Source organism: Molossus molossus, unplaced genomic scaffold, assembly GCF_014108415.1.
Source record: "Molossus molossus isolate mMolMol1 unplaced genomic scaffold, mMolMol1.p scaffold_m16_p_14, whole genome shotgun sequence".
Classification (NCBI taxonomy): domain Eukaryota; kingdom Metazoa; phylum Chordata; class Mammalia; order Chiroptera; family Molossidae; genus Molossus; species Molossus molossus.
Window position 1 is genome coordinate 7,324,323 of NW_023425349.1, and position 19,701 is coordinate 7,344,023.

The 19,701-nt window shown below is 42.9% G+C and overlaps 1 protein-coding gene across 2 annotated transcripts in view; it reads right to left on the minus strand.

Moving 5' to 3' along the window:
- STXBP1 (syntaxin binding protein 1) overlaps positions 1–19,701 on the minus strand; it is a 61,273-nt gene that overhangs the window by 25,981 nt on the left and 15,591 nt on the right. For both annotated transcript variants that reach the window (XM_036261292.1, XM_036261291.1), the window contains exons 2-6: positions 7,386–7,435; positions 5,706–5,787; positions 2,794–2,870; positions 1,958–2,036; positions 466–569 (exon numbers count right to left, since the gene is read on the minus strand). In XM_036261292.1, the coding sequence (XP_036117185.1) occupies positions 466–569; positions 1,958–2,036; positions 2,794–2,870; positions 5,706–5,787; positions 7,386–7,435 (392 nt within the window). The remainder of the gene's footprint in view (positions 1–465; positions 570–1,957; positions 2,037–2,793; positions 2,871–5,705; positions 5,788–7,385; positions 7,436–19,701) is intronic.

A 19,701-nucleotide genomic window follows, 5' to 3' on the forward strand; every position in this document is an offset into this window, starting at 1 on the left:
TGTTAAGGGCTAATGACGAAGGGGACCATCTGTTCTCTCAGCACATGACAGGCTGAGGTTATCTCCACATAAAAACAGTCTCCTTCACAGCAGATGGGGTTGTCTGATCCGTCTCCTTCCATGCCCTTTTCAGATTAGCTACCTTTCGGTTATTCAGGACTCGGCCAGTTGGAGTGGCCACTGTGAGCAGGACAAATGCACACAAAGAAAGGCACTGTGGCTTTTTTAAAAAGTCAGAAATAACTGGAGAGTAAGATGAGGGCCGGGGCAGACCCCTAAGGAACACTGCCTCTTTCCACTACATAAACATCCACTCACACCTCACTCAGTGATCCAGACTCTGACATGTTCCCTCCCCCACTCCCTGCATGCGCCTGGCCCCACCCTCAGTTCCTGATGGAAGAGCTGGGTTGCAGAGCTGCGCACCCAGCCTCGCTGCGCACCCAGCCTCGCACCCAGCCTCACCTGGGACTCGTAGGGGAGAAATGCAATGTTGATTTCCGTCAGGGTTTTGATGACTTTGGCCGCTCGAGATTTTACCAGCTCGTTAAACAGGGCATCTGGACAAGCTGCAAGACAAAAGGTGCCAGGTTTTCCTGTCCGTTGACTGGTTCATTTCAACAGTCCCATACGTCTGGTAGTTTCTTCATTTATTAGGTATTTTAAAAGGCAAATAAAAAGGTCATCCCATCCTAAGATATCTACTACCTCTAGGCTATAAAAGGAGAATAAAAACACCGACAAGGCCCTCAACATAGAACAGAGGAACAACGGGCAATAAAGACTGAGATATTGGGAGTTAATAAAAACTATTTTCTGCTATCGAGGAGAGGAAGGAAAAAAAACAGAAGAGATTAAGGGGTAAGAAAAAGACCTGCAATATATACAAACACCATGCTTATGAAAGATAAAATAAAGAAAAATCATATCACTGGGCAATGGGATGCAGGTGTTTCCCCTGGACCCTCTAAGGACCTCAGCTGCTCAGGAGACCCATTTGGTGGGGAACCATGATTTCACATGACTCTCCTGGGCCAAACATGGGTGTAGGATGCCAGAAATGCATTACTGTTTCATTATTACTAATGCCATCTACCTGCTCTCTTTGTCACCCACATTCAAATAGTGTAAAATTATTCTTTGCCAGAACCTTTCCCCACTCTCACAGTGGTGAGTTGGGTGGGTTTTCCTAGGAGAACACTAAGGGATCTGTTGTTATTGTGCACTTCAGCTATCCAGCCCTACGCATCTCTCTGCTATTAACAAAGACTGACTGAGATGTCAGTGCACTAGGCTCCATGCACACGACCTCCACAAAGTAACAGAGCGGACTCTAGGACAATGGCGCAGTTCTAGCTGATGCAAAGACCACCAGATGAAAAATCTCTGTGGTTCAAAACAGATGGAAATACACTGTTGTTGACAGTGATATCTGGAAGTCCATAAAATGACACACCAAGGCTGGCATTGGGAAATTCAACTCAGCATTAAACCCTCTAGTCCTGCCCGGCCAGTGTGGCTCAGTGGTTGAGCGTCGACCCATGCACCAAGAGGTCGACAGTTCGATTCCCGGTCAGGGCACATGCCCAGGTTGTGGGCCTGATCCCCAGTGTGGGGCAAGTAGGAGGCGGCCAATCAGTGTTCTCTCTCATCGACGTTTCTCTCTCTCCTTTTCCCTTCCTCTCTAAAATCAATAAAGGGAAAAAAAAAAACCCTCTAGTCCTAAGAAGAGGCGCTAGTTTCCATCAGGAAGGACTGCCCAGCCTAGTAGGTTTATATTTGTGTGTGCTTATTTTAATCTCTTATGCAACTTTCCTTCTGAAAGGAAAATGAAAGATCAGGACAATCAATGGCAACAACCCATTCCTTCCCTGTTGCCCTGGCCGCGCTTTGGCTCAACCTTGCCGTGCAGAAACGCTAACCTGGAGGATGGGCAGCATCTGCCAGTCATACTTACAGTCGGTGAAGAAGACATGGGCAGCCCGGTACTTAGCGGTCGGTGGGTCCTTAAAGTCATTGATGAGAGAGCGGACAGACTGTGGAGAGGGACAAAAGAGGAAACTGAATCCAAGTCTGGAAGCAAATGGAACCTATATCTGGACTAAGTTAAATCCAAGACGGCTTTCAAGCTACTTGCACAAAATATCAGGAGATTTTCCATGTATAATCCGAACTGGTGTTTGGCTGTAACGGAGTTCTGGGGACTTGCAACTGGGATTATCTGAGAGTTTAGATGAACAAAAGCCTTTTAGACCATTCCAGAATGACAGTGTCAGTTCTTTGAGCCACCATAACGTGGGTTTCTAAGAAGAGACCCACAAAGGGGGAAACTGGTCAGAAACCTTCCAGGAGATTCACACTGATAAAGTTCTGGCAATTTAGTTGCCTCTTCGGGAACTCATACATAAGCCAGTTTTTACAGGTGAAGAGAAAGTGTAAAAATGGGGGAATTTATGGAGAGACAGACCTAAGACAACTATCAGCCAAAAGCAAGGAGGTGGGCCTTGTCTGGATGCTGATTTGAACCAACCCCCCAAAATGATAAGACAGGTATTCTGAACACTCATTATGCAGAGAGGGCGTGCAAGGGAGCTAGAATGGCCCGGCGCTGACTCTCCAGACAGCCGCTGTATCTCAGAAAGCCTAACGCTCTCCTCGCTCCTCACTGCACCCCTCCCTCCGCTTGCGGGCTGCATGCTTAAACTGTGTGTCAAATGCGTGCTTAACCTAGAAACTGCAGACACTGCCGCGCAGGCACCAAGCCAGCCAAAGCTCTTCTGGGGGAGGATTTACCTTCTCAGACGGAGTGATGAGATACACAGCCTCCAGGCTGGGCAGCGGCTCCCTGCACTTGTTGATATCTTCCACAACTAGACAACAAGACAGCGGCCCACCGTGAATAAGAAAACACAACTGGTCACCACAGGGCTGGAAGCGACAGCTGCAGGTCCCCTCAGACTGGCACAGATAAAAATTGGGGTGCAGGGCAGATCATGGCCCCTTCCTTAGAGTCACCATTTTCTGCTGTCTCACAGTGCTCCAGATTTTAGAAAACCCGACACCGTACCACACTAAATATTTCCCACTTCTTGTTTCAGTTGAAGTACATGTTTTGATCTGCTCTGATTGAAAATAAAAAGTTTGCCTCTTCCTTCCATTTTTTCTCACCTGTCCCCCCAAATCCCAATTCCTTTAGAATTTCCATGTTGGGCTTATTTATCAACCATTGGATGTTTTGTCATTTCCCCCTGTATCTCAAATGAGGACATTCCAAACATACCCTCTCAGTAGCTCCAAGACTGAACAGTATATGTTGCCAAAGCAAACCAGGGCATTGTGTTTGCTTGTTCTTTTAGTTATGCCAGTTGCTCCACCTGGAAAGAAGAGCTTTGGGACAGTCGTCCTCCTAGTCACCTGGCAGAGCTTAAGACAGTCACCTCTGCTGTACCGTCCTCTGGCACAGAGAGGGCAGTACTTGGTGCCATTTCCCATGCAGGTGATTGAGGGAAGTAAAGGCAACACTTTAGAAGTATCCTTTGTCACATTTATAAAGACTTCTCACCCCAAATGATGTTCAAATTAATACCAAAATCCCTCAACCAGCTTCTTTACCAGCGGTTGTACATTTTTGAGTTTCATAAGCCAATAGTGCTTTCTCCTGAAATGTTTTGGGATTCAACACAGGGTTGTTAACTTTTAAATTCTGTCAAATAAGGACATTTTTAAAAGCCGCCTTTCGGGTAGGGAAGCGTCTGTGTGCAGACGGGGAGAGCCGAACTCTCATCTACCACAGGAAGTCAATAGATAACGTCCAACATTGATGGATCAAGAGATAATATTATAAGCATTTATTTAGAAAAATAAAAAAGAACCAGAACAAAGAGCAGAGCGGCTGTTTGTGGGCGCCTGGCCCTGGGGGATGAGGGAGAGAGGAGGAAGGCAGGGCACTGCTGCTCCTTTGTTAGAAGCTTGTTAGCTCCATTTGGTTTTCTCCTCCCCTTAACTTTGTGCATTTTTTGCTTTGCTAGAGAAAAATATTGTTTTTAAAAATGAATGAAGAAAATAACTTTGTAAGCTCAAAACAGGGGCAAGCCTGGTCCTGAAGAGCTGAATAACAAAAAGTTACACCAAAAATTATGTAGTCCCATTTACAGGACTATGTTTCTGGTGATAGATAAACTGGATTTGGAAATGTTCCTTTAAAAATTGGGACTCAAGCCCGGCCGGTGTGGCTCAGTGGATGGAGCACTGTCCCATGGACTGAGAGGTCCAGGTTCGATTCCCAGTCAGGGCACATGCCTGGGTTGTGGGCTCGATCCCCCGTGGGGGGCCTGCAGGAGGCAGTTAATTGATGTATCTCTCTCACATCGATGTTTCTCTCTCTCTAAAAAAATTTAAAAATCGTATTAAAAAAAGAAAAGAAATAATACCTCAAAAGAGATTGGTTTTTAGTCAGTGCTGTTTCAAAGGTTAAAATGCACGATCCCTCTTAAAGGAGCCCCGAGGGAGATGAGTGAGCACGAGCCCTGGAACAGGAGCCGGGTCCAAGTCCTAGTCTCCGGTGCGACACTGGCTACGAACCTTGAGCAGGTGATTTAACTTTTTTAAAATATCGATTTATTGTGAAATTATAACGCACATTGTAAAGAGGGAATAAAACATAAACATACCAATAATTATAAAGTGAGTGTCTGTATAAGCAGCACGCACGTTAGGGAGCAGAACCACCAGCACTGCAGAAGTGCCCATTCCCTTCATCAGTTTCCGCCCTTCCGTCCAGACAACCACCATCCTGACAGGAATAGCAACCGCTTCTCTATGGTTATACCACTTACATCTGCATTTCAAGACAGTCTAGCTGTTCTGCCTGGATCTGCACTGCACATAAATTAAAGCACACTGGAAGTACTTTTTAGTATCTTGCTTCTTTTGCTCACCAATATGTTTATCAGTCACTCATGCTGTTGTGAGTAGTCAGAGGCCATTTGTTTTCATTGCTATATAGTATTCCCCACTGTATGGCTCTACCACAATTTTGTTTACCATTCATTCTACTCTTGATGGATATTTTGGTTGTTTCCAATTTGGGGCTACTATGAACAACATTCTGTGAACATTCCTTATGTTCATGCTGGGCACACACGCCTGAGGCTGTCTAGGACACACATCTAACCATAGGACACACATACCTTCAACTCTCCTAGACACCACTAAGTGCTTTTCAAAGTAGCTATACCAACTAACTCTCCATCATAAGGAAGTTCCCAGTTTTCTACATCCTCTCTGTCACTTGGCATTATCAGAGTTTAAGTATTCTAGTCTGGTAAGTATACAGCCATATCTTACTCTGGTTTTAATTAGTCCCCTGGCCCCTAACACAGGTAATTTTTCACGTATTTATTGGCCATTTTGTTAAGTGCCTGTTCAGGTCTTTTGCCTCCTTTTATCTATTGAATGGCCAGCCTTTTTCTTGACCTAACCTTCCTTTTGGCATCCTTTAACAGATATTTAATGAGCATCTAGCAGTGGATTAGGGATTCAGTGATGAACAAGAAGCCTTGGGTCTCTCTCAGAAATTTATAGTCTTACCACCAAGTTGTTGGGAGAATCTAAAGTCAAGAGAAAGAGTTTAATAGGGAGGGGGAAAGCCGGCACAGAGGGAAGGCCTGAGTGTCACGGAAGGGCAGGGAGAACGGTGTGCTCACTTGTTATCCCCTCGGTCATGATGTCTGTCATCTTACAGCAGGAGGACAGCATCCTCATGCTCAGCTGATCGACCACCAGCACCTGGAAGCAAAGAGACCAGCTTACAGCCTGGATGGCATCTTTCCGATCCTCTCATCGGCTTACATGTCAGGCTTCCCCACGAGCCCCGGACGGCAGAATACTGAGTTTCGCTATTTCCTGTGGGCCAGAAGTTTGCTGAAATACATGCCGGCCTTTTCCTTCCACACGCAAAACTAACTTCAGAGTTAAGAGTTTGTGCTCACTGACTTGATTTAATTGTATAAGCTTAAAAAAAATTAAACTTTTCATTTTTCATGATAAAGAGAATAATTACTCATAAAAAAAAGAGAGAGAGAGAGAGAGAGAGAGAAATAATCTATTGCACCCACACTCAGAGAAAACGAAATTGGAGAGTTTTTCCAGGGCATAACTCTTTCTTAAAGGGAGAAGAGCACTTGTGCCACACGGACGGTCTGGAAGGTGAGGCCTGTGACAGTGTCATCAGGATGCACCTTCACAGCACATGCAGCGCGCTTCGGTCCAGACGGGAGGAACAGGCATGTGCCCTTGGGTCTAAAAGCTTCACGCCTGCAATGCTTCAGCTGGCCTCTCCCAGCTCCATTCAGCCCACAGGAGAGAGAGGAATGCGGTTAACAAGGCTAGTTCTTGTCTCCTTTAATGGTATAAACCGAGGAAACAGAGGCTAGACTCTGCTGCAGTATAAGGGCCAATTTTCATTCTACGAGGCAACCTCCTCAAGATCTTTTTAAAACTCTATGTCCACCAAGACAGGCACAGAGAGTTCCCACAGATGGCCTGCTGATCTGGCGGTGTGGAGGGTGTCCTGGCTGAAACAGCTCACAAGGCCAGGGGTGAGCGCAAAACCCTCCTGTGCCAACCACCCTGCTGTTCCCAGCCTGATGGACTTGAAAATGTGTGGGCTCTTGACTACAGGAAAACTTGGGGGCAAGAGTGGTTGGAATAAACTCTTCAATAACACACAGGGAATTCAAGTGAAACTACGTGCTCTCCTGGCCAGTGAAAGGTCCAGCCCCAGATAACCAAGTGACCCTTAAAATGCTGACTTCCTGAATGGAGCACAGCACATTGTCCCACTCCTTGCGTCACTCACTCCGAGAACTGAGGCCATAATCTGTGTGATTGGCTTGAATAGTTCTTGCATGTACATTATATGTGAAACACCCAGCATTGCTCTCAAAGTTACATGCATAAACATGTAGTTACTGACAGATGGGGACAGACCAGAAGAGGGCTTTTCGCACTGTATGGGCTCCATAGAGATGCTTTAGGGCTGCCAGAGGGGCCAGAAGGTATCATCTTTCTCTCCCATAGCAGGCAGAAGTCCAGCTTCTTCTGTTTATATATGGGTTCCAGGTAAGATTTTGTTTGAATAAAAGAGTTATACTGCAAACCTGCCCCAGCAAATGATCTTTCAGATAAGCTTTATGACCAAGAGATTTCATAATCAGAATCATCAAAAATGAGAGACATATGCAGATGACCTCTTTTTGGTAGTCTATGGACACAACAAAGGTCTTCACTCCCTGCCTCTATACCTTTGCCTCAACTCTACCCTCACTGTTATTCCTGCCACATGAACTCACCTTTAAGGCCATTAATTGTACTGTTCTACTTACCTTCCACTCCCCCTTCTTCTTTACCTTCTTTATCACATCATGCAAGATCTCTAAAACAGGAGGGAAGAAGAAAAGGAGGAAGAAAAGGAGGGGAAAAGGAAAGCTTAATGTGAGTTCAAGGACTTCCAACAGCTGCCTATTAGACTAGGTCATTTTTCTCCCCATGGGCTTTGTTCTCTTTGTTCAATCAACCTGTTCGCTGAGCCACAATAAATTCACCATTAAGAGGTCTCTTCCTGTTTCCTTAATTTGGTGGTTCTCAAACTTCCTGGTCTAAGGACTACATTATACTTTATTATTATTATTTTATCCTCATCCAAGGACTTTTTTTTTTTTTTTCATTTATCTTCAGATAGAGTGGGAGGGAGAAAGGGGCGAAGAGAGAGAGAGAAACATCGATGTGAGAGAGACACATAGACTGGTTGCCACCCATATGACCCCAACTGGGGCCGGGGACAAACTGCAACCGAGGTACAGCGGGAACCAAACCCAGCACTCTCTGGTCCACAGGCTGATGCTCTAACCACTGAACAAAACTGGCCAGGGCAGGATGATATTATACTTTAAAAAAATTAAGGTTCCCAAGGAGTGTTTGCTTATATAGGTAAATATCTACTGATATTTACTGTATTAGAAATAGTGAACTAGAGCCCTGTCCAGTGTGGCTCAGTTGGTTGGAGCGTTCTCCCATACAGTGAAAGTTCACGAGTTAGATTCTTGGTCAGGGCACTTACCCAGGTTGCAGGTTCCATCCCCGGTTGGGGTTTGTATGGGAGGCAACCAATCAATGTACAACCAAACAATGTACAAACAATCAATGTACAATAATATTGATTGTTTTTGTTTTTCTCTCTCCCCCTCTAAAAATCAAATTTCTTTTTATCCTCACCTGAAGACACTTTTCCATTTTTGTTCAGATAGTGTGGGAGGGAGAGAGAAACGTCGACGTGAAAGGGACACATCGAATGGTTGCCACCCGCACGACCCATCCAGGGCCAGGGACAAACTGAGGTACATGCCCTTAGCAGGAACCGAACCTGGGTCTCTCTGGACCGCAGGCCGACGCTCTAACCGCTGAGCCAAACCGGCCAGGACCAAAATCAATTTTTTTAAAGAAATAGCAGCTCTGAGAAATTTTTAAAAGTTAATTAATTAAAGCAACAATAAATCTGTTAACATAAATAGCATTTTAATAAAATGACTATTTTCTGCAAGAAAACAATTTTAGTGAGAATACTGGCTTTTTTTACATCTTTGCAACTCTTTTTAATGTCTGGCTTCATAGGAGACAGGTGGACAACTGGAGTCTCCTATCTGCTCCTACAATCAGTTGTAAATCAGACAGTATCTGGAAAACACTGTGTACTTGTAAAAGAATAAGAGTGAACAAGGCAAATAACACCTTATTAGTCTTATTAAGAAGATAGTTTCGACCTCATAGACTCCCAAAAGGGTCTTGGATTTGAGAACCATTGCCGTAAATTAAGTGAGTAAAAGGCTGTGACAATACCTCAGGCCATAGGAACCCCCTTAAGCTCCAAAAACAGATATGAAGCCTTTCCAACCCTAAGCATATCTGTGAGATGTTCTTACCCCCAAATCACCATTTTGGTAAGCCCCAGTCTCTATTATTCCCCTCTACACATAAGTACACACCTAGCCATGCAAATCTCACAGGAAATACCACTCAACCTCCCTCTCTAAACCCAGGTAGTAAACAAGCCTGGAAGGACTTATTAGCAAGTGTGTTTCAAACGCGTAGGTCATTCTGTAGAGCACAAGGATTCCTTACTCTGCTTTTGACTATCTGCAATAATCTGATGTGCTGTAAATGTGTTCTAAAATGTTGAAGAACTGTATTCCTGTATTCCTGATCATAAAAATACACTCACTGAAGTACACTTGGAAAACACAGAAAAGCATAAAGAAGAATACCATGAATTTCTTGCATACTTAAAAAAATAAAAATCATCTGTAATTCTGCCAATTTGAAATTTCCTACTGGCTTTTTCTATGCACTTTTACAGTTAAAATCACGTCGTGCATGTAATTTTACTTATGCTTTTTTTTTTGTAAAGTTAAACTCATTTCCTCAGGTTAATAAAAATGCTTCCAAGGTTTTAAAATACAACCATAATAGTCTATAGTTTCCTAATAGCCATTTAGATTATTTCCCATGTTTCAGTGTAGTGAAAAATTGGAAACAAATATATCCAATAATAGAGCAGGGGTAAGTAAATTAGGTTACATTTGTGCAATGGACTACTATGTACTCATCAGAAATAATGATATGGGAAACTATATATTCATTCATTCACTCTTTCATTTAGTAACATTTGTTGAGTAACCACTGTTTGCCAGTCATTAAACACCAGGCATGAACAACAGCAGGGCACGTACCACATGGCATCCAGTAGGAAGTAGGGAGAAGACCTTGGTGGGCTTGAAGATTTGGTGGCAGAGGTGAGGGGGTCTCCTTGTTGGAGAGGAGGTCACTGGCTAAGAGTGGGCAGAGTAGCATTGCATGTGGTGGGTTTGAACAAACAGGGTATCAGATACCTTCCTGAAGACTGGGAGAGTGGATTTACCACAGAGACAGGTTGGCATTTCTGAACAGTATTAAGGGCTAATTTGAGGTTCATGACCATGAATTTAGTATGTAACCAGACAGCTCAATTGTGTGATTTCATTTTTTTTTTTTTCAAACAATGTTCGGCTGTCCAGGTACAAACCAGGAAGGAAAGAAGAGTTGGTTTCAACTAGGGTTAAGGTTTCCCCAGCTGAGTACAACAGAGGGAAAAATTATTCAAAATATATGATCAAGGGAGGAAAACGGGCATGTTACAACCCCTTTTTTAAAAGTATATATAGCCTGGCTGGTGTGGCTCAGTGGACTGAGTTCTGGCCCATGGACCGAAAGGTCCCAGTTCTATTCCTGGTCAGGGCACATGCCTGGGTTGCAGGTTCAATCCCCAGTAGGATGTGTCCAGGAGGCAGCCGATTGATGTTTCTCTCTCACATTGATGTTTCTATCTCTTTTCCTTCCTCTCTCTCTAAAAAAAACAATTAAAAATATTTAAAAAAATAAAAGTATATATACATAGGAAAAAATTAGAAAAACTTATACCAAAATGCTATTTTTGTGTAGCAAAATGATGGTTGATCTTTAATTGCTAATTTGTCTTCCTATGTTCACCCAAGCTTTCTGCATTGCGTATACATTGTTTTTTGTAATAGGAAAAATGGTATAAAAATGTGTCAGTGAACATCTCTGTGCCCAGGGCTTTTCTTCACACAAATTATCATTAGGAGAGCTTTCTGGGTAGAATGAATAGGTAGAGTATAAGTATCACCAGTACTTTGCATGACTCTCCAAATTAACATAGTAACATAAAATAATACCTGAGGTGTGCTTACTTTATTTTATTTTTATTTTTTTATTTCTTAGACTGTTTATTATTTAGAACTCTACTGCTTCATTTTCAAGTATTTGGTTTTTTGTTGTTTTTTTTTACATGTTATTGTTACTGATTTATAATGTGATTCTATTACAATCAGAAAATATTTTCTTATGATTGTAAATTGAGTCTTTGAGTCTTTTTATGGCTCAGCATATGAGCTACCTTAGTCAATATAGCAGGGCATTTGAACTTGAAAATAATGTGCATTCTGTTGGGTACATTGTTCTGTAAATATCAATTAGATCGAGGTGGATAATACTGTTGGTCAAATCTTCTGTGTCTTTACTGATTTTTTTTAAATTTTATTTTTGTTACAGATGTTTCTTTTTTTACCCCATTGACACCCTCCTCCCCAGCCCCCCCACCCTGTCCCCGGCTTTGTTGTCCATGTCCATTGGTTATGCGTACATGCATATAAATTCTGTGGTTTATCTCTTCTCTCCCCCTACCATACCCTCTTCTGAGGGTTATCAGTCTGTACCCTACTTCCACGTCTCTGGGTCTACCCTATTCCTCAGACTGTTATGTTCATTATATTACACAAATAAGTGAGATCATGTGGTATTTGTCTTTTTCTGCTTGGCTTGTTTTGCTTAGGATAATACTTTCCAGGTCCCTCCATGTCATCTCAAAGGATAAGAAAGAGATCTTTCTTTCTTACAGCTGCATAGTACTCCAGAGGTGTGCTTATTTTAATCCTTGCTAATGTGTCAGCAGAAAATAAAATATTTTGTTGTTTTTATTTAAATTTCTTTTATTACTGGGAATTATTTTTTTTCTTTGCTACTATACAAAATTACTTTAAATTCAAGTCACTTTTTCATAGGGGAAGACAGAGGTAGAATAAAAAAGATCAAAACAAGAATCATAAGTAGCAAAGACTGGGAATAACAGCTGCCACTTCAACCCTTCCTACCTTGCTATGCCTGTTCTGAACTTCACAGGCATATATTTGTCAAGGGTATTATTTTTTTTTTTTTTTTTTTTTTTTTTTTTATCCTCACCCGAGGACACCTTTCCATTTTTTGTACAGATAGAGTGGGAGGGAGAGAGAGGAAGGGAGAGAGAGAGAGAAACATCGACGTGAAGGGACACATCGAGTGGCTGCCACCTGCATGACCAACCAGGGCCGGGGACAAACTGCAACCGAAGTACATGCCCTTAGCGGGAACCGAACCCGGGTCTCTCCGGACCGCAGGCCAACGCTCTAACCGCTGAGCCAAACCGGCCAGGGCATGTCAAGGGTATTATTAACAGCTAATTCTAATCCTGCCCTACATTTTTCTAATCCAATACTGAAAAGAAAACAAGGATTAGAGCCCATCTGAGCATTACTGCGAGTCAAGTCACCTGGGCTACTTCCTCACCAGTAATCCCCTGGCCATCACATTCCATCTCCCTTGTAAGTTCCCTTTGTGTGAAAAGAAAGAATAAAACCTCCGAGCCTGGTCCAGCCAGCTGGTCTTATTTCTTCGTGCCAAATCATGTGTACCTACAGCCAAAGCATCGCTCCACCACCCACCCTTTCAATGTAGATGGGACAAAACAGACCAGGGAGCTTCGACTTCTCCGTAATTATGAGGGCCACAGCCTGGTGGACTCTGCTTCCCTCATTGTCAAAGGAGTAAGAAAGTGGGTTTCTTCTCAACCATACCTTCTAGGTCCTAGGTGACGCCCAAACTCAACAAATCCCTCCCAAGTCCTGAGAAAAACAGCAGGTGATCTAAGGTTATCTGGGCCCTCTTCAGGTGCACCTGATATACTAGCTGGAAGCCAAAGCACAGACACCAGGGAGAGCTGCAAACCTTACCCCTCCCCGCCCCGTCCCCAGCCTTGTCGGTCCACTGTTCATGCGTGCATGCATGTAGGTTCTGTGGTTTGTCTCTTTCCCGCCACCCCCTCTTCTGGAGCTCATTGACTTTAGAGCTCCTCAAGAAAAATAAGGGATTAAGAAAAGTTGAAAAAGAAGAATATTGAAGTTTAGATACTAGAATTTATATAGTTTATAGATATTTGAAAGTATCAAAATGTACTAGTAGAGGAATAAACCAAAATATCAGTGGACTAGGATATACAGTCCATAAAAGATCCATTTTATTGACTTAATTGTAAGATCTCTCTCTCTCTCTCTCTCCACTTTTCAAGTCAGTGGAGAAAGAATGGATTATTAATAAAGGTTTTAGTGAAAGTCTATTGGAAAAAATAAAAATAAAAAAAATAAAGTGTTTTAAATTTCCATTTTCTCATCTGCAAAATTAAAATTATAACAATCTAATGACCTGTTGTGAAGATTAATGAGATAAAATGCCTAGTACAGTACCTGACACATCTAGGACATTCAACAAAAGGCACCAATTGTAATAGCACTCTAAAAATGTTATTCATACAGACAAGAAAATGGACATATCACTTCCATACATATTGAAAATGCAGCTTTGAAATAATCACAAAGATATATATATATTTTTTTTATCCTCACCCAAGGACATTTTTGTTCAGATAGTGCGGGAGGGAAGGAGGGGGAGAGAGAGAGAGAGAGAGAGAGAGAGAGAGAGAGAGAGAGAGAGAGAGAGAGGAACATCGATGTGAAAGGGACACATCAAGTGGTTGCCACCCACACGACCCAACCAGGGCCGGGGACAAACTGCTACCGAGGTACGTGCCCTTAGCGGGAACTGAACCCGGGTCTCTCTGGACCACATGCCAACACTCTAACTGCTGAGCCAGACCAACCAGGGCACCCAATATTTTTGCATTTATCTTCAGATAGAGCGGGAGGGAGAGAGAGAAACATCGATGTAAGAGAGACACATTGAGTGGCTGCCACCCACACGACCCCAACTGGGGCCAGGGACAAACTGCAACCTGCAACTGAGGTATGTGCCCTTAGTGGGAACTGAACCCAGGTCTCTCTGGTCCGTGGGCTGAGCCAAACCAGCCAGGGCTATCACAACAATATTTAAAAGCAAACTCTGGTAGTTCACCAGAAACTTGAAAACTTCTCTGACCCACAATACACATGTGACTACATTGCCAATGCGCCAATGTACATACACCTTAAATGTAAACATAAAATTGAACATGAGAACCCTTATGCCTGCTGAGGGGACAGAGTGACCTCTGTTTATTTAGGAACAGATGTGCTAATGTTGAACCACAAGTAGGGGCCCATAGAAAGTAAAACATTTAATGTCACAACATGGCATACAGAACTATATTTTTAATTTGCTATCCCTTAACAGTGTTCTGAAAATTCACTAAGACAGGAAAACAAAATGAGGTATAATAATGGTAAGAAAGAATATCTGCTTCAGGAAATCATGGGAATCAACTGAAAAACTATTAGAAACATTAAAACATTTAGAGAGGGAGCAGATACAAAATAACTACAAAAATTACAAGAGAACTTTTGACGTGGCAACAGTGACAAGTTTCTAGCAAGACCACTGCTGTTTGCCAGTATGCACTGGCCTGGGACCCCACTCCCTGTCGATTCTTGGGCGGGGGGGGGGGGGGGCTGGTAATTGTGCTCTGGAAGCACTAGAAGCTTGTCCCTTCCCCTGACAGCACTGCAGATATCTGAAGACCGCAAGCAAGTCTCTGAAAGTCTTGCTCTGGGCGGAAGATTCTCCTTTTGGAACAAACGTATTTTTTCCAGATGGAATAAGGTAATACTAAACAAGACAGGAGGAAATGGTTCAAATACTTGTAAACAAGCTTTCCAAGCACTCACGATCCTTCCCTTAGAAATACCCATTTATACATAAACTATTGGTAACCTAACCACAAACCACTTTCATTGTTTTTGCCTTAGGTGTTGTTTTGAATATGGAAGTAGCACTTTCTTGCTGAAACATTGAAACAGGAGAGACATGTATATGTACAAAGTGAGGGAAAGAGCACTTCCAGGTTAGGGTCCTTTCCTGGGCACAAACAGCACGTGAGGGAATGCATGCCCATATACTCATGCTCCTTGGTTGAGGCCTGGGGAACTAAAGTAACTTTTCATGTAACTTTCTACTTCTTTGGTGTTTAAGAACTCTTATATTGGAAAGAACCTTGGAGATCATCTAAGGCCAGAGTCTAAGTCCCTCATTTTAGGACTGAGATATCCCTGCAAAATACAACCATCTGGAATGGGCAAGGCCTCTGGTCACTCCAGAGTGAGCAGAAACAAGTCTCTGGATTCCTGTCCAAATGCTCTCCCACTCACTACACACACTGTCTCGGACTAGACCCTGAAACTGAAGCCAGGTGTCCTTTTCTCTGTTGCTGTAATGTTATTTCTTTGTTATTGCAATGATCGCTTTGACACAGTAAAGCAAAGTGAGTTTTGGAGTCAGATGGTTAAGGTTTTTGGAGTCAGATGGTTAAGGTTCAAATTCCTGCTCCTTCATTTACTAGCTGTGACTTTGGGCAAGTTATTAAATCTCTCTAGCCCTGACTGGGTGGCTCAGCTGGTTGGAGCATCATCCCACGCACCAAAAGGTTGTGGGTTTGATTCCCAGTCAGGGCATATGCCTAGGTTGTGGGTTTGATCTCTGGATGGGAGTGTGCAAGAGGCAACTGATCAACCTTTCTCTCTCTCTCTCTCTCTCTCTCTCTTTCTTTCTCTCTCTCTCTCTCTCCTTCACTCCCTTCCTCTCTCTTTGAAAATCAATAGAAACACATCCTTGGGTGAGAATTAAAAAAAACTCTGTGTCACAGTTTCCCCATCTGTAAAATGGGAATGACCATACAACTGCCTCATAGTTATTGTGAGGATTAAATGAGTTAAAGTATGTAAGGCCCTTAGTTCCATGCCTAGAGTGGTACTTACTACACTGTTGGTTTTCACCAGCATCATCATCATCTATTTTAAGTGGTATTTGGCAGTCCTAAAAAGGAAGAATCTGGTGAATTTACTATTGGTTTCTTATTGCTCCTCCACAGAGTTTGTGAGCTGTCTCCTGTTTTCCAGTTTGTTTCTCTGCACACAAATTCTTTCATCCATTCAACAGTGATGATTTATTGAACACTTGCTATGGGCCAGACATCCTTCCACTATGGAAAAGCCATAATGACCACGCTAAACAAGACTCCTGCTCTCAGGTGCTGACACCTGATGTGGGAGGGAGAGAGCCAATAAACACGAGGGAATAAACAAGATCAGTCTAGAGAGTACGTGCTCAAAGAACATTTGAAAGGTGAATAAAGTAGAGTGTGATGGGGAGAAGGTCATCTGAGGAGGTGGAGGCAAGAACAGCCCTGTGAAGATCTGGGGGAAGTTTTCCAGGAACAGGAAGAGCAGATGCAAAGTCCCCACGTTGTGACCAAGAACAGGACAGGCAAGAACAGCATGAAAGCAAGTATGGGGAGACTTAGTGAGCTCAGTGAGGGAGAGAATGGTTCAGGACGCGCACAGAGCAGTCACCTGGAGTCTCACTGGGTCTTTAAAGCAGTAACTGCTCCTGGAGAAAGGACTCCACAAGTCACTCACTGTGCTCTGCTCTTTGTACGAAGCTCCATTCATTCACCTTCAAACACGCCAGCTCCCTCCCCCTCTGCACCCTCACTCCCGCCCATCTCTGGCATCTGGCATGAAGTGACTTAGCAAATGCCTGCAGAATGAATGAACCCCTGAGTGGCATAACTGAGCAGTGCTTGCTGGGAGGGAAATGAGCAGTTCTGTTCACGGCTCCCCTCATGGCTGAGTAAGGTGATTCAACCCAGTGGCTCTCGGCAACCACCTCCACACTCCCTTCCACCTGTCACTCTCCTGACACCCCTGGATTCAGAGCCCCCAGTTCAAAGACCACTGCTTGGAGAAGTCCCAGAGACACTTTCACAGGGACTGCTGGGAAGGGAGATCTCTTTATTTTTGGGAAACATGACATAAACCACGACTATTCTGGCCGGTACATGTGTACAAGCCAAAAGGCCATAGAAATGTTTTTTCCCTTAACTCTCCTCAACCAAAGTCAGTGACAAGTGTGGTGTTATGTGAATATATAGACACAAAGGCTCAGCTCCAAAGTTTCTGCCATCTAAGCATTTTTCTATGTATTAATTTTTTACCAGTGTCTAATTAAGATAGCACAAAGTTAGCCAAAATTCTTTTAAGAATCCACATGAAAGAAAATGATTAGGTCACCGACAGTCAATAACTCAGTTGCAATTAGGGGAAAAAAAACCTGCCACCAATGTAGCAGTATCTAACATTTATTGAAAACTTACTATATGGAACACATTGTTATATAAATTTTTACATGTATCATCTCATTTAAAGCTCACAGCAACCCTGCAAGATAAAGCATTATAATCACCCTTTTACAAAAGAGAAAACTGAGGCCCCAAGAAGTAAACTATCTAGCAAATAACAATAAAATGTGGATAAATACATGAAATATATGGAGAATACAAAACAAACAAATAAACAAACAAACAAACAAAAATGCATAAAGCCATTTCTTGACCTCAAGGAACCTATAGTCGAGTTGAAGAAACAAGACATTACAGCTGCAGCGTAGTGTAAAAAGTCGCCAAGATCCTTTGTGCACTGCTGGTGGGAATGTAGAATGGTACAGCTGTGTTGGAAAACAATTTGGCAATTCCTCAAATGGCTAAATATAGAGTTACCACAGGATTCAGCAATTCCACTCCTAGGTGTATACCTAAGAGAAATGAAAACATATGTCCACACAAAAACTTGTACACAAATGTTCATAGCAGCATTACTCATAATAGCCAAAAAGTGGAACCCCAAATGGCCATCAATTGATGAATGGATAAATGAAGTATATTCATAAAATGAAATATGATTCAGCTATAAAAAGGAATAAAGTACTTATACATGCAACAATACAAATGAACCTTTATAACATGCTAAGCCAAAGAGGCTAATCACAAAGGACCACACAGAAATGACTATTCACGCTCTCTTTCACAGGAAATCCTCATTTTCTGTCTTATGTTCCCCATTCTGCTTCATAAGGTTTAGAGCCAAAAGGCTAAGGAGATATAAAATCGAAAGCAAAGCCTCATGGACCTTGGAACTTTGATTAGAAAGGAAATTTCAAACTGGGGACAAGAAAAGAGTAGAAATAGGACTTCCCAGCTGCACTTTATTTTATTTTATTTTAATGTAAATTAACCCACTTATTATAGGCTGGCAGTGTTTCAAACTGTGGAGCTTCCCCTGGTCTTTCAGTTCCTCAGTCTTCCGATGGCGGACTGGACAGTGAGGCAGCAGTGGGGCTGTAGGTCCAGGCGCCACCAGCGACTGTCTTCATGCAGGAACCACGGTCCAGATCCCACCGCTCGTCTCTTCATCTTGGTTTTGCCACAGAAGGAGCAAGTGTACTTGGCATGCTGGCTGGTTTCAATTTTCTTCACCATTTTCCTGAGGTGCCATAATGTGTTCCGTATTTACCGACGATTCCGACCTTCTTGGTGCATTTAGCCGTGTCGCCACTAACTAGGTTCGAACCCAAGAGCCAGCTGCACTTTAAATGCAACAGTTCCAAAAGAGCTATTTTCTTCTCCAGAGGTTGCCTATAACATAATGTTCCTTGGATAAAAGGAGTCGCAAAGCTACCAAATATACACAAACAGAAACATCAATCAAAAAAGAAAACCCAAACAATTTATATCTTCTTAAAATCAATAGCTTACAGTAGTAAATACTATTTAGTTACACTAATATTTTGAAACAAATAAACCAAACAAAGATTTAAAATGCTGAAATGGCAATTGATCTTCCAGGACAGAAAGCACTACTATTGCAAATAAGACATTAAAAAAAAAGGGGGGACTCACTAATGAGGGCCACTTTTCTACTAGACAGTGACACCATCGGGCAGGCGTTTGGGAAGTATTTTACATTTACTAAAGAAGCAAACACACTGCCTTGTACATTACCCACAGCAGCAGAGCTCAGCTGTTAATGGCCATTTGGCCTGTCTGCCTGTGTCTGCTTCTCTGCAGAAAGCCTGTCCTCCTGATGCACACTCCATGATGACTACAGTAATTCTGCCTTGAACAGCAGGGACAAAGAATCGGCATCTATCTTGATCTTGGCAGGAACCCCAGCTGTGGCGAGTATCTTAAATTGGTAGATGTAGCATTTAATGGCTCCAAATCACATTTCTTGAGTTAAGTGTGAGTTTTCCTAAGCACTAGAGGGTTAGGAAAATTACACTTTGGAAAGAGAAGAATGGAATGTTTCATACAATCTCAGAAACCCAGAGCAGAGAGGGGACATAAACTCATCTAGTCCAGTGGTTCTCAATAGGGAGTGGTCCCCCCACCCTCACCCCCACCCCAGAGCACACTCAGCAATGTCTGGAGATATATTTTTTTTAATCCTCACCCAAGGACATTTTTCCACTTATTTTCAGACAGAGTGGAAGGGAGGGGGAGAGAGAGAGAGAAAGAGAGAGAGAAACATTGATGTGAGAGAGACACATTGCCTCCCTCACGACCCCGACTAGGGCCGGGGACCGAACTGCAACCAAGGTGCATGACCTTGACCAGAATTGAACCCGAGACTCTTTAGTCCACGGGCTGACACTCTAACCACTGAGCCAAACTGGCCAGGGCTGGAGACTTTTTTGAATGTCACAAATGGAGGGTGCTATGGGGAGAAACCAGGAATGCCGCTACACATCCCACAATGCACAGGCTCAAAATGTCAATAGTGCTGAGGTTGAGAAACCCCGACCTCATCAACTTTATAAAGCAATTGGACCTGAGAGAGATCAAGTGACTTGTCCATGACAGTGATGGTAGGAATCCTCTTACTCTGAAATTCAAGATTCCGTCAGCCCAATCTGTCCTGCTCTAATATTTAACCTCCTTCAGGATTGAGATATTAA